General features: G+C 37.5%; 1 protein-coding gene across 4 annotated transcripts in view; it reads left to right on the top strand.

The window, feature by feature from the left end:
* Positions 1-13,822, top strand: part of SMIM19 (small integral membrane protein 19) — a 28,342-nt gene extending 14,520 nt beyond the window's left edge. For 3 of the 4 annotated variants that reach the window (XM_045459048.1, XM_045459059.1, XM_045459037.1), the window contains one exon: positions 415-1,964. In XM_045459048.1, the coding sequence (XP_045315004.1) occupies positions 415-479 (65 nt within the window). In that variant the 3' untranslated portion in view covers positions 480-1,964. Of the gene's footprint in view, positions 1-414; positions 1,965-13,766 lie in introns of those variants that run through there. The other variant, XM_045459068.1, reaches the window with a different exon arrangement.
* Positions 13,823-14,107: the final 285 nt, after the last annotated feature.

The following is a 14,107-nucleotide window of genomic DNA, read 5'->3' as shown; positions in this document are numbered from 1 at the left end:
TGGGAGGGAAGAGAGGGTGGGTGATGGGTATTGAGGAGGGCACCTTTTGGGATGAGCACTGGGTGTTTTATGGAAACCAATTTGGACAATAAATTTCATATATTATAAAAAAAAAAAAATAAAAAAAAAATAAAACTGTGAAAAAAAAATAAATAAAAAAAAAAAAAAAAAAAAAAAACTGAATAATCCTGACATACAAATAATAAAATAAACATATAAAAATGAGTATCAGCAGTGCTGGGAAATTACAGGATCAGAAATTAATTCTTACTTAATTCTACTAATTACTTAATTAGTTAATTCTTTACTGAGAATCATGACTTGACTGTGATTTAATGATGTTAGCTAATATTTTGCTGTTTTTATTAATTTTATCACTTTTTTTTGTTTTGTGTTTGCTTTGTTTTTTAATAGCAAGGAAGTATGACTATCAGCAGCCACAAAACCAAGCTGACAGTGTGCAACTCTCATTGGAATGAAATGACAGAAAATGAACAACATAAGCAATTGTTCGACAGTCTGGTAGCAAGCTCCTAAATATACTAAATCATGAACAGCATTTTTTTTTAACCCTATCTCCATAAAATCATTTTACTTGTGACTTTCTTCCAGTTTTTTGTGTTTTGTTTTGCTTTTTAAAATTGCATCACCAAGTCATTTGTTATACAAATTAAAAAAAAAAGTCTCAAAGGCGTGGACACAGAGAGTCTGTACATCCTTAGGAAGATAGAATATAACCAGAGATGGTGATTTTTACCTTGTGAAGACTTTTGATTTCTTCAGGATATGATCAGTCAGAATAAAAATACATCTTTGGAGGTGAGCGTATGGAGCTTATGCCACTTTGATTTGAACAGTTTTGCAAAATTAAAAAGTAAAAATCCATTCATTGGAATAACATCCTCGATTGTATTCTGTGATGAGTATCATAATCAATAATGGACACATTTGTGTTCTCACCGCTGTTATTACCACACTTGAATTAACTATCTTTGCTTCTTCAGAACTTACACAGGAGACTGTCTTTTCTACTATCCTCATGAAACAAACCCATCTACTAATTGTGGAAGCTTCCTGTGATTGGAATGTTTTCCCTTCATTGTGTTCTCGGGAGTTTGCCTTTTTTTTTTAATCCCACAGTTTCATTTCCAACAGAAGAGTTTCTTTGGACCATACTGCAACCATGCTGTGGAATAAATGGGCACCTCTCTACTGGTGTTAGCAACTTGCTTTTTTGGTCATGGAACTCTCAAGTTTAATGTAACTGGATACTTACACTTTTTTAGCATAATAAGCTTCCCTGAAGACTCTCATATCTTGTACCATTTTGTACCATACATGGAAATGTTTTTACCAAATTTTTCCTATTTATTTAAATAAAAGTTGGTGGGAGGTAGTGGCAGGGAAATTTCACTGTCCACATCACTGTCCAAGAATTAGTTTTTGAATCAAAGCTATTCTTAATTTTAAGAGTTAGAGTTAATATTTCAAGCACTGCTTCCTTTTCTCTTTATTGTGAAGTAAAGAACATAAATTTTAAATGAAAAGGTTTAGACCAAATAAAATTATTGAGGGAAATTGCATTTGTTTTTAAATTTTAATTATATTATTCAAAAATGTCTATCTTGTTCAAGGTAAATTGTTGACTAAATGGAATAATTCTTGACTCACAAATGAGTTTGAATGCACTGCTGATACATAGAATAAAAAACTGACTACAGGATTGTAAACAGTTATAATTATGGGCCGGGAATAGCAGAGCAGCAGGGGGATGATCTCCTTAAACTTTGCTTTGCTCTTAGGAAAACCACCGTATATTTCTGTGAGCAGGAAATGTGATCAGGAGCAGGAGCAGTTTACTTGTGTCACTGACATATTGCACAATCTGGACAAATTACAGAAACTGGCTATTTCAGATGATTTGTAAAAATAGTGTACATAAATAAATGTAAATCACAATGAAATTGGTTGTTTTTTATGTGCATCCACTAGATAGAGGCAGTCATAACTTAAAGCTAGTAGATCGTGTGGTGAGCATCAAACCTTGGCAAGGAAAAGGATGAATTCCTCCTCATTTTTTCTCTAAACCCAGCTGATGGGAATCACACCCCCCACTGGCAGGAACAACAACAAGTCTGCCTTTGAAGTTTCTTCTCTGCTTCAACAGCTGAGCTGCTTAAGGGGTAGAAGCCCTGTAGCCACACTTCAAAGCCATGCCAGTTGATCGTCCTGCTTCTGCACACACGCGTGCGCACACACACACCGCCCCCACTGCATCCAAGGTTCAATAGAACTATTTTCTTTGGAAGAAAAATGGAATGACTAATAGACTGGTAACTAACACTTGTGTTCTTTTCCTGTTGCTTCTCTTTTAACTGTATAGGATATTCAGCAGTATGCACAGTTCAGCCTCTATTGGTGCACAGCTTCAGTATATAAAATAATTGGTTGTTTAGCCAGCCAGCTGCACAAAAGGAAGAAGGTAGCCTCTGGAGGGCACAAGTGTTTGCTATTGACCTCACACTGTTTCAGGTGGAGTTATTTATGATTCATCAGAAATGAAATGCAGACTTTATCATAAAATTGTTGTAATGTCAGAACTATTTTAAGTATGGAATAGAAATACATAAATTTATCATAATAAAAATAATTTCAGTTCTTAAGAATAAATTAAACTTAGAAAATATAATTAAAGGGAGAAGGGACAAAAGTATATTATATGGAGCCAAGTAATTCATTCAACAAACAGTTGTGGAGTATATACTCCGTGCTAGCTGTATGTAATTTTCTGCAGGCTCTTCCAGTCTAATAGTAGAATCAGAACAGAAATAGGGGCTGAATCAACTGATAAATTGATAAAGAAGATGTGGTACCTATATACAATGGAATATTAGCCACCAGAAAGAATGAAATCTTGCCATTTGCAATGATGTGGATGGAGCTAGAGTGTGTTATGCTGTGAAATAAGTCTGAGAAAGACAAATAACATATGATTTCACTCGTGGAATTTAAGAAACAAAACAAATGAGCAAAGGGGAAAAAAGAGAGAGGCAAACCATAAGAGACTCTTAACTATAGAGAATAAACTGAGGGTTGACGGAGGGGGGGGGGATGGGCTAAATGGGTGATGAGTCCTAAGGAGGGCACTTGTTATGATGAACACTGGGTGTTGTATGTGAGTGATGAATCATTCAAAAACAAAAACTAAGGAATAGAGTCCGAAAAACTAAATGAAAATAGAAAAGACACTTGGCTTATCTCCAACCTGTATGCAAAATTGTGAGGATCACAGAGTAGGAACTTCAGCTTAGTCTTAAATCTATTTCCCACTGGACCCGCCAATAAAGCCAGCGCCAAACTTACACAAAACTACAAAGCAAGAAAAATTTCCTACCTCTTTTTTTGTCCCTCTTCAGCCTCCTGTAAGTCTATGCATAGGACAGTCTTGAATGAGGACATAAGAGCATTAGGCTCAAGAACCACGATGGTAAACCCTCCTAACTCCTAAAGTACACGTGGAAACTCAGCAGCAGCTCACCTTGACCTTGACCTCTCACCCCAAAATAAAGGAGTGGCATTTAGCATTGGATTCCATTCTGATGTATTCTCCACCTTTATTTTATTCAGATACAGTAAAAAATGAAAGTTGACTATGCAGATTAGTAACATTCCACATTCTATCTAGGTAGGAAGGTGAGATAAATGGAAGGGGAGGATGCTCACTGTCCAGGCTCATTGATAGTTGTTTAGCCTCCAGTTTGATGCTGAGGGCCCATTGTGTTGTTCCCTTGTTTTATTAGTTTTTAATGTTTATATATTCATTTTGAAAGAGAGAGGGTAAGGGCAGAGAGAGAGGAGAGAGGGCATTTTGTGCTATCAGTGTGGAGCCCGACGAGGGGCTCAAACCCACAAACCTTGAGATCATGACCTGAGCCGAAATCAAGAGTCAGATGCTTAACTGAGCCATCCAGATGCCCCTATTTTTGATGTTCCTAGTTCTGGAATTTCTTCTCTTCCAAATAGAGAAACTACAGAGGTTAGGAAGGAGTGGCTCCATAACAGGAATTTTTATGAAAAAAATATTTTGACACATTTCTAACTAGCTGAAGAAAGTTCGAGTTTTTTAACTGCAACCAACTGTTGTTAAATGAAACTGCAAATCCTTTTGGTCTCAGAAATCTGAATTTCTTTAAAAAAATACACCATATAAAGTATTTAAGACAGAACAAGTAAATGTATGTTTAACATATTCATTTTTGGAGAAGTGATTGCAAGTGTCTCTGAATAACATTTTGAGATTTAAAAAACTAGGCCCATTCAAGTACACTACTATCCAATATAATTTTTAGATCTCAAATGCATTCTAGCACCTTCTCTTAGCATAGTAACTAGCCCAAAGTAAATGCCTGGTGAAGATTTGTTGAATTAATTTCCTTGTGACAACTTGTAGAATTGATGTTTTATTTTTTTACATTTTTAAAAAGTGTAGGTTGTTTCTGGTAATGGAAGAGTAATTGCATCAGGCTAACTTACAGATAATGATTATGAGTTCACAGCAAAACATTAAAAAAGGACTATTTGAAGGTAACCGTAAGCAGACAAACCAGGAGGAAAATGACCCTTGAAAGAAAAAGACTGTATTGTTTGAGATTTGTGTTTATATGGTGTTTGCCTGAAGGTATTTCCCAGTCTGCTAATTGTAAGTAGCTGGAACTCAAATGGAAAGCTACAGAGAAATGGGTTTGAGGAATAGGGCAGAGTTCAGGGCTTCTGGAAAGACTGGAAAGTGAGGAGGAACATCACAGAAAGAAGGGAACCACAGAAGGGGGAGCCCCCAAATCTGTATATAAATACTGACAAGTCCCTGGCTGATCCCTAAACTACAAATCTACAAGAGAGATTCTGGCAGAAAGGTGCCTGGCAGAAAACAAACAGCTAAAAAGATGTAAGAAATAAGAAGAGCCTTCAGCTGCTGCCTACCATAAGAGATAGAGTTTGAGTTGTGTCAAGATGAATTGCCTGCTGGAACAAAAACAACACTTTTTAGAGAAGGAAAACAGAATCTAGAATCTCTACACGGTGTCACCCACCCATTGTCTATTATACAACAAAAAAAAAAAATTACAGGAATGAGAAGAACAGGAAAATGAGATCCACAGTCAAGAGAAGAAATGGGACATGTGGTCCATAGTCAAGACAAAAAATAGTCAATATAAACTGACTCCAAGATGACCCAGATGTTGAATTAACAGCAAGGACTTTAAAGTAGCTATTCAAATATGTTTACATAAATGAAATATCTACAGATAAATGATAATTGAAAGGCTTTATCATCAGATCTGCTGTACAAGAAATACTAAAGAAAATTCTTTGGGCAAAAGAGAAATGATAGCAGATGGAATCTAATCTAAGTAAACTCTAGACATAATGAATGAACAGTTGGGGAGACACAATGATAGTGTAAGTAGGGGCTTTTACCAAATGAAGATAAATATATAGAACTTGAGGGGCACCTGGGTAGCTCAGTCAGTTAAAAGTCCAACTTCGGCTTAGGCCATGATCTCACAGTTCGTGAGTTCCAGCCCCATGTCAGGCTCTGTGCTGACAGCTCGGAGCCTGAAGCCTGCTTCAGATTCTGTGTCTCCCCCTCTCTCTGCCCCTCTCCCACTTGTGCTCTGTCTCTTTCTCTCCCCCCAAAAATAAACATTAAAAACATTAAAAAAAAGAATATATAGAAGTTTCTTGTACTATTGTAACTTTTCTATAAGCTTAAAGGTTTTTTTTTAATTATAGAAAAGTATTTATAAATTTTTTTTACTGTTTATTTATTTTTGAGACAGAGAGACAGAGCGTGAGCAGGGGAGGGGCAATGAGAGAGGGAGACACAGAATCTGAAGCAGGCTCCAGGCTCTGAGCTGTCAGCGCAGAGCCCAGTGTGGGGCTTGAACTCCCGAACAGCGAGATCATGACCTGAACTGAAGTCAGATGCTTAACTGACTGAGCCACCCAGGTGCCCCAAGAAAAAGTATTTATAAATCAATTTCTTAGTAAATCAGATTCTACTTTTTGTGTCATACCAATCATTGGCAAAATGAAAAACAGGCAAGGTGTCTGAAGGTGTCTTGGACAACATTATGCTTTTTTTCTTCTCTATTTCATCCCACAGCATTCAATATCCTGTTCTTGATCAAAATCCACTGCCAAGAAAGAATCTAAAACACACTTCCAAAACAGGAATAAATAATAACAATTAAAATGTTACTTCTCACAAGGTACTTGTTTTGTATTTTAACAGAGGCTTCAACTAGAGAGATACGAAGATTTCAGACATTACAGAGCAGTGGTAATTAAAAAAAAAAATTTAATCTTTATTTTGAGAAAGAGAGAAAGAGAGAGAACAGGGAGGGGCACAGAGAGAGGGAGAGAGAGAATCCCAAGCAGGCTCTGCACTGTCAGCGTAGAGCCCAGCGTAGGGCCTAACCCATGAACCATGAGATCATGGCCTGAGCCGAAATCAAGAGTCGGAGGCTTAACCAACTGAGCCACCAGATGCCCCCATCATCTTAGTTTAAACATTAGCAATCAGAATGTCACCTTCTCCCCATCAATATTATTAAATGCATTGGAATTCCTAAAAAAAAATGTGTATCTGTCAGAACACTGTCACCTCTGATTTATTGTCTCATCTCTGTGAGGTAGCAAGATAGATAACAGATAATGATCTTTTAAGTGCCATTTTACAAGTGAGTAAAAGTGAACAATGTGAATGACTCTCCTAGTCCTGGACCTTTTCAATATTGAGAAATGCAAAGATTAGATGGGAAGAAATATCTCCAGGAGCAAATAGGGAGATGTCCAAAGCCAGGTATATTAAAAAGGCAATTACTGACAAACATATAGTAACATACTGTACTTATTATTGCTTTGTATATTTAGGACTGTGGTTAAAACACACACACAGACACACATACACATACAAGTAATAACTGATTAATTTTTTTCTGTGGTGTCAATTTTTAAATCTACTATAGTACCTTGCAAATACTAGGTGTTTAACAAACATTTGCTTAGTTAAATCAGATCAAATCCAGTGTTGTGCTATCCCAGAAAGCAATCAGGCCTGGAATAACACTGTTTTGATAGGTTTTTGTATTTTTCTTTCCAATGCAACAGAGAGTAACAGTGATTCTACCATTCTTACAGCTCTTTCTAGAAGTCCAGTGTACTTTGTGAAAGTGGTTGAATCCCAACAACTTATCATGTTTTATCTTTTTTTCATATTTTATCTTTAAAAAAAATTTTTTTTAGTGGCTTAAAATAACAAACATCTCACAGTTGAAGAGCTCTGTAGCTGAGTGGCTCAGGGTCTCTCATGAAGTTGCAATGAGGATGGGGTGCATTCAGCTGAGACTTCAGAAGCTGCCTCCAAGATGGCTCCCTCACATGGCCATTGGCAGGAGACCTTAGTTCTTTGTCATGTGGGCTGTACACATTAATACCTTCCAAAAAGCAAAAGAAGGAGGATGGATTTTTTTTTTCTCCAAAATATTCCGGAATAAAATATACTATATATTTTAAGGCACTACAATTTCTTAAAAATACATAATTATTTTTCAAAAAATATTTAGAAATTTTTGGGGGTGGGGGAGAGAGTGCATATGTGTGGCGGAGGGGCAGAGGAAGAGAGAGAAACTTAAGCAGGCTCCATGCTCAGCACAGAGTCCAATGCAAGGTTTGATCTCACAACCCTGGGATCATGACCTGAGCTGAAATCAAGAGTCATTTGCTCAAATGACTGAGCCACCCAGGTGCCAATTTTTTAGCAATTAAATCTCAATTCATTACATAAATGAAAGCAGTTACATGGAAAATCCAAAAAAGGAAACAATCCAAAAATGTTAACTTTCGTTTGTTTGTCATACATTTGCTTTTCCAAATTAGTTTTGCTATACCACTATTTTGATTGTTTTGCAGTTTCTTAAGCTCATTATACCTAATGATAATGGCCTGCAAGTACACAGCTATCTGAATTCCAAAGGGAAGGCAGCTGGCCTGGGACTGGGACAAGGTTACAGCTAATCTACAAATTTGCCAGTTGGTATTCAGACAATCTTGAGGGGACCAATTCTGTTCTTTGAAAGTATAGACATGAGTAGGTGGTTGTTTTTACAAATTAATTTCTCCCTTGTTATATTCAGATCTAGCAAATTACCACAGGAGCACATCTTGAATTTACTTAAGGCATCATCTTCCACAATTTATACTTCTTAAGCAAAGCTGAACATGTGGTTACTTCTTGTATATCAGCAAAACATCAACAAAATATTGTTGATTGGAAATCAATTACGACAGAGGAAATGCGTCAATAATCCAGAACACGGGGATGCTGGCCCGGCTAATTGCAGACAAATGTTAAGCGCTCTTTTCAGACTGTCAGGGCTTTTACCAGCAAATCTTTTTGGGAAAGGAGTTGCTCCCTTTCTTCCTTGAGACTCTTTTCCCTCCATTTTAGGGAGAGAGATAGAGAGAGTGTGTGAGTGGGCGGAAGGGACAGAGGGAAAGAGAGAGAGAAACTTAAGCAGGCTCTACACTCAGTATGGAGCCCAATACGGGGCTTGATCCCACGACCCTGGGATCATGACCTTAGCTGAAATCATGAGTCAGACGCTCAACCCACGGAGCCACTCAGGTGCCCCTCTTCCTTTAGACTTTGCTCATCAGAGTTCAGCTTCCCTTTTTATCTTCAACACCTGTGATGTTTTCTGCAGAGGCCTGGAGATTGGGTTTTAGAAACACCAGTTCGGAGGACAGGTTTTCATTTATCTACAAATTGTAAATGAAGAGGAATGGTTGGAAACTTACTCAAAATTTGCTTATTTAGTTGCATCCTAACTTTGTTTAGGGTTCTGGATGTTTTTGGCTACTTCTTAGGTGCCTTTCTTAATGACCTGTGGCCCGTTGCCATGGTGAAATAGAATTAATAACAATTCTTACTTATGTTAACTTAATACTTGTAAAACATACTCTTTCTTTGTTTTTTAAAAAAGGACCTAGGCAAATCTCATCTGCTTTAAAAGGATTAAACTAGAAACACTAGTCCTTAGTGGTAGCTGTGGAGAAATTTCAGCTGAATGTGTGAACCAACACATGACAAATGTAGACACTGTTCAGCAAGCCTACAGCTCTGACTGAAGTTTGACATTTGCTTTTTCAAGTTTGGAGAGTAAACTTAGCTTGATACAATTCTGAATGGAGTGAAGTCACTTGGTGGTCCAAATAATCTTTTTCCTTCTGAACTCTATTGTAACTAGTCATTTTGGGCTAATCAGAAGGGTCTAGTTCATCTTTCTCCCAAGAAGTTACAATAAAATTTGAATTTTATTTAGTTCGAATAAATTTCCATTTAATACAAAGACAACTCTACATTTTTGTATGTTTCCAGACAACTTTCAAAACACCAATATAGATAGAAAATGAACTAGTTTAGGGGCGCCTGGGTGGCGCAGTTGGTTAAGCGTCCGACTTCAGCCAGGTCACGATCTTGCGGTCCGTGAGTTCGAGCCCCGCGTCGGGCTCTGGGCTGATGGCTCAGAGCCTGGAGCCTGTTTCCGATTCTGTGTCTCCCTCTCTCTCTGCCCCTCCCCCGTTCATGCTCTGTCTCTCTCTGTCCCAAAAATAAATAAACGTTGAAAAAAAATTTTTTAAAAAAAATAAAAAATAAATAAATAAATAAATAAAAAAAAAGAAAATGAACTAGTTTAGTTAATAGAACTTAGAATTTGAAACCTGAGTTCCAGCCCATTTTGCTCTAAGCTGTATCTGTTTGAATTTGAACATATCATTAGCCTCATTAGGCCTCAATTTGTTCATCTATTAAATGGGAATAAGACTGCCTTTACCCCATGGATAAAGGGATTTTTTTTTTTTTTTTTTTTTTTTTTTAGAGAGAGACAGAGAGTGCAAGGAAGGGGCAGAAGGAGAAAGAGAGAGAGAATCCCAAGCAGGCTCTGACTGTCAGCACAGAGTCCGACTCAGGGTTTGATCTTATAAACTGTAAGATTGTGACCTGAGCCAAAACTAAGTGCTGATGCTTAACTGAGTGAGCCACCCAGGTGCCCAGTCATATATATTTTTTAATTTTTTTAAGTTCATTTATTTATTTTGAGAGAGAGAGAGAGAGAGCATGTGCATGAGCAAGGGAGGGGCAGAGAGAGAGAAAGAGAGAGAGGATCCCAAGCAGGCTCTGCACTGTTGATAATGCAGAGCCCGATGTAGGGCTCAAACTCACACACGGTGACATCATGACATGAACTGAAACCAAGAGTTGGTCGCTTAACCAACTGAGCCACCCAGGTGCCCCTGGTAATGTTCTTAATGATATGATATCCAGGCCCCTTGGAAGGAAATGTAATGATCCTTGGCAATGTTGTTCAATATTCTTGTACCGTGTAACTAAATATATTTAAAAGTTTGGAAGAGCAAAATCAGACAAGAATGGAATCCCTGATGCCTCCAGGCCACTACTGTGGGTATTTGTTAGCTTTCTGTGCAACGCCAGGAAGGCAGCTAGCCAATGAAAACTTATAAAGTACATGAATCAAGTAATCTAAACAAAATAGTCATCTCTGAACACACAGCTATCGCTTTGACCACACCAAGAACCTTCAGTCTTCTGTGTCATCCTTCCAGTAATGATAACATCTCCATTTTTCAGAGGGCAATATGGGTAACAGGGAGATTAGGGGAGCAGCCCAATGTCAAAAACCAGGATTTTGTTATTTTTTGAGATTCTTTCCACTCTATGTTTCTATGATCCTCATAACAGAAACACAATGGTTTGGAGGGTCAGCATTGTTTCCAGATATTATTGATGGGGAATACTTAGCATGCCTAAGTTATCAGCCTCATTCAAGTCTGTTTGAGGTATAAGTCGAGCAAATGGCAGCAAGTAACTTTTCCTTGCAATAATTTAAAGTATCACTCCCAAACACTCAAATATAGAGGATTCTTTTTTTCTGTGTATTCATTTGACCACCCCATAGTTTATAAATCTGTCTGTTTTGTACACTTTGTACCAGACAAGTCTGGGCATGCAAAGATTGTAGCAAGTTTACAAAAGCCACTTAACATATTTGGTTGTCATTTAAATTATGACTTTGAAAACAAAGAAGACAAGCCCTTTTACAGTGATAGGCAGGTTTACATAAGTCGCTGCACCAACTAAATTCAAAATAACTTCAGTTCATATTGAAAAAGTTATTCTTCTGTTGCCACTCTGCCACAGCAGTCTGATATTTTAAAATATATCCATGGAAATTAGTAAGTATGAAAGGAAGGGTTTCGGTACTTCTCCTGTGTGTCCTTTTTGTGAGTCATGGAAACTGAAGCCACCAGAGCTTTCTCTTGATGATGGGATGCAGTCTATCCTTTCTTTCCAAGAACTTACCCTGACACATTATAAATCAGGGAAAGAAAGTCAAGAGACGTGCTCTTAGGAGTACATATAGGACTTGAGGTTGGTTCATTTGCTTCACCTAGTATCTCTTTTAATTGCTGTAGTTTCAGTTGAGTGACTCAAGAATATTTAAGTCAAAAAAAAAAAAGACTCCGGTATTTCGGGTGCCAACAGTGACCTAGTGAGCATGGAAGTCAGGTGTGTAGCGTAGAGTGGGCACACATCAGAAAGGCCAGCGCTGTGAGCTGTGGCCAGAGAAAGACATGGGTTGACATTCCGTTCTTACCAGCAGTGCCCTGTGCTCCTCTAAGTGGAGATCATAACTCCACCTCCAAGAATTCTTTTCAGGGTTAAATGAAATTCCCAATGTTAACTGCTCAGCATAGTGTCTGACTGAAGATATATTCCATATATACTTATTGTAGTATACTTGCTTTAACCCAGGCTATATACTTGCTTTAACCCAGGCTATATATAAAAAACCACATGAAATAGAATTGATGCTAAGAAGAAAGAGAAGCCACACTAGAATGAATCAAGAAAAAAGACCATTCTCAGGAGAATTCTCAGGTGAAAGATTTGTGTTACATAATTTTAAAAATAATAAAATTTCTTATTTTCAATAACATGCAGTAATGGAACTACATGCATAAACTAAGAGGCAAACCTGTTTAAATGAACAAATAAGGACCACTTAGAATTATCATAGTGGGATATACAGGAAAGGGGTGTTAGATCTACTTGATTTCAATTTTATCTTTGTCCTTTGCCTGAATGTCTTTATCTGTGATCTTTGGCTTCTCTGTCTGTTAAAACAACACATTGCAGAGTGTAGTGAGGATAATATATTAAAAGTATATAAGTGTCTATCTATCTAGGATAATATATTAAAACTATATACATGTCTGTCTACCTACCTAGAAAGAGTATGCAATAAACCATGTAGAGTCATGATTATTCCAATACTACAATAAATTTTTACTACAAGTAGGATTTTAAAATTATTTTAAATATGAAAAATTAGTCTGATGTATGTAAACATCCTCTTTGAAATTATTTGCACTATTGCTTCCCTAATTATTTTGTCATTTGTATAATTAAAGATTAACCTCTAGGGGTTATGATTGATGAGGCACAGGAAGTGGCTTCTGGGGTGGATGGCAAAGTTCTAGTTCTTGGCCCGGGTGGTAATTATAAGGGTGTGCCACTTTGTAATTACCCATTGAGCTATATATTTGTTTTGTGTGGATTTTGGTGTCTGTTTCATTATACAATAAAAAAAATTTTTTTAATAAAAAAGTTTACTCAACGCAGTTACTGTATAAACTACTACAAAGGTAAAATCATAGACGGCTGATTTAGTGAGGTCTTATTATGTTTTAAAAACACATTGAATAGGGGGTACCTGGGTGGCTCAGTCGGTTGAGTGTCCAACTTCGGCTCAGGTCGTGATCTCGCCCTCTGTGAGTTTGAGCCCCACTTCGGGCTCTGTGCCGACAGCTCAGAGCCTGGAGCCTGCTTCAGATTCTGTGTTCCCCTCTCTCTCTCTGCCCCTCCCCCCACTTGCACTCTGTCTCCCTCTGTCTCTAAAAAATGAATAAATGTTAAAAAAATTTTTTAAAAAACCACATGAAATAGAATTAACATATAAGTAAATGAGTGATCTTGATTCCCACCTTTTATTGGGCCCTTCCACCCATGCACGAAATCGCTATCTGAATTTTCCATTTTCATGTGAAAAATTTTGGATGCCATTGACTGTAAATATAAAGTGGAATTAATGTCATCTTAGATGGTAACAGAGTTTACATGGCAATACAAACAATCAACACTAATCCAAAAAGATGAATCCAATTGTAATGAGGCCTCATGATTTCAGATACAGTAAGCATAGTGGTGCCCACTGAAGAATAGAAAATGTAGACAGTAAAAGAGATCAGTGGATGACAAGTTGAACATGAGTCCTCTTTTGTGTGGTTATGCAAAAAATAATAGCTATAGTATGTATTCAACAAGTTACTATTATCTCTGGTGAAAAATGTGAAAATTGCAATTATTCTATTGCTATGTAGAAAATATAGGAACAGGTACCTTTGGGAAACTTTGCTTTTAAAGAGGAACTTACTAAAAAAAAAAAAAAAAAAAAAAAAGGAGGAACTTACTCAAGATTTCTCTTGGTAAAGGAATGTAGAGGTGTCGTATGACACCCAAAGCTTCCTGAGGGATCAGAAGCAGAACATTTGCAAGAACCAAGGAAAGGCTGGTCTCTCTCCCCTTGCCCCATGGACTCTTGCTCCCTTCTTTTCTGCAGACCACCTCCCATCCCTTGTTGATCAGCAAACATGCCCCTGAAAAAGTTCCCTATGTTTCCAGATCTCCTGTGGTCAGCATCTGATGGACTCATTCTGTCTGAGCCCCAATCCAAATAACTGTGGACAAAAGAGACAACAAGAGTGGAAGGCTCTCTGCTGAGGCTTTGTAGAAATGGGAGGAAATGACTTATTCGAACTCAACACAGATGATGACACGGTCACTAAAATAGATCATTCATGCATTCCACCAACATTGAACTACCATGAGTCAGGCTGCTAGGGATTCAAGGATGAATAATGCCCGGCCCCTGTCCTTGAAGAGGTCAGACTTCAGAACACA

The sequence above is a fragment of the Leopardus geoffroyi genome, chromosome B1, assembly GCF_018350155.1.
Source record: "Leopardus geoffroyi isolate Oge1 chromosome B1, O.geoffroyi_Oge1_pat1.0, whole genome shotgun sequence".
Taxonomy (NCBI): domain Eukaryota; kingdom Metazoa; phylum Chordata; class Mammalia; order Carnivora; family Felidae; genus Leopardus; species Leopardus geoffroyi.
This window is presented reverse-complemented; position numbering and strand designations above follow the sequence as displayed.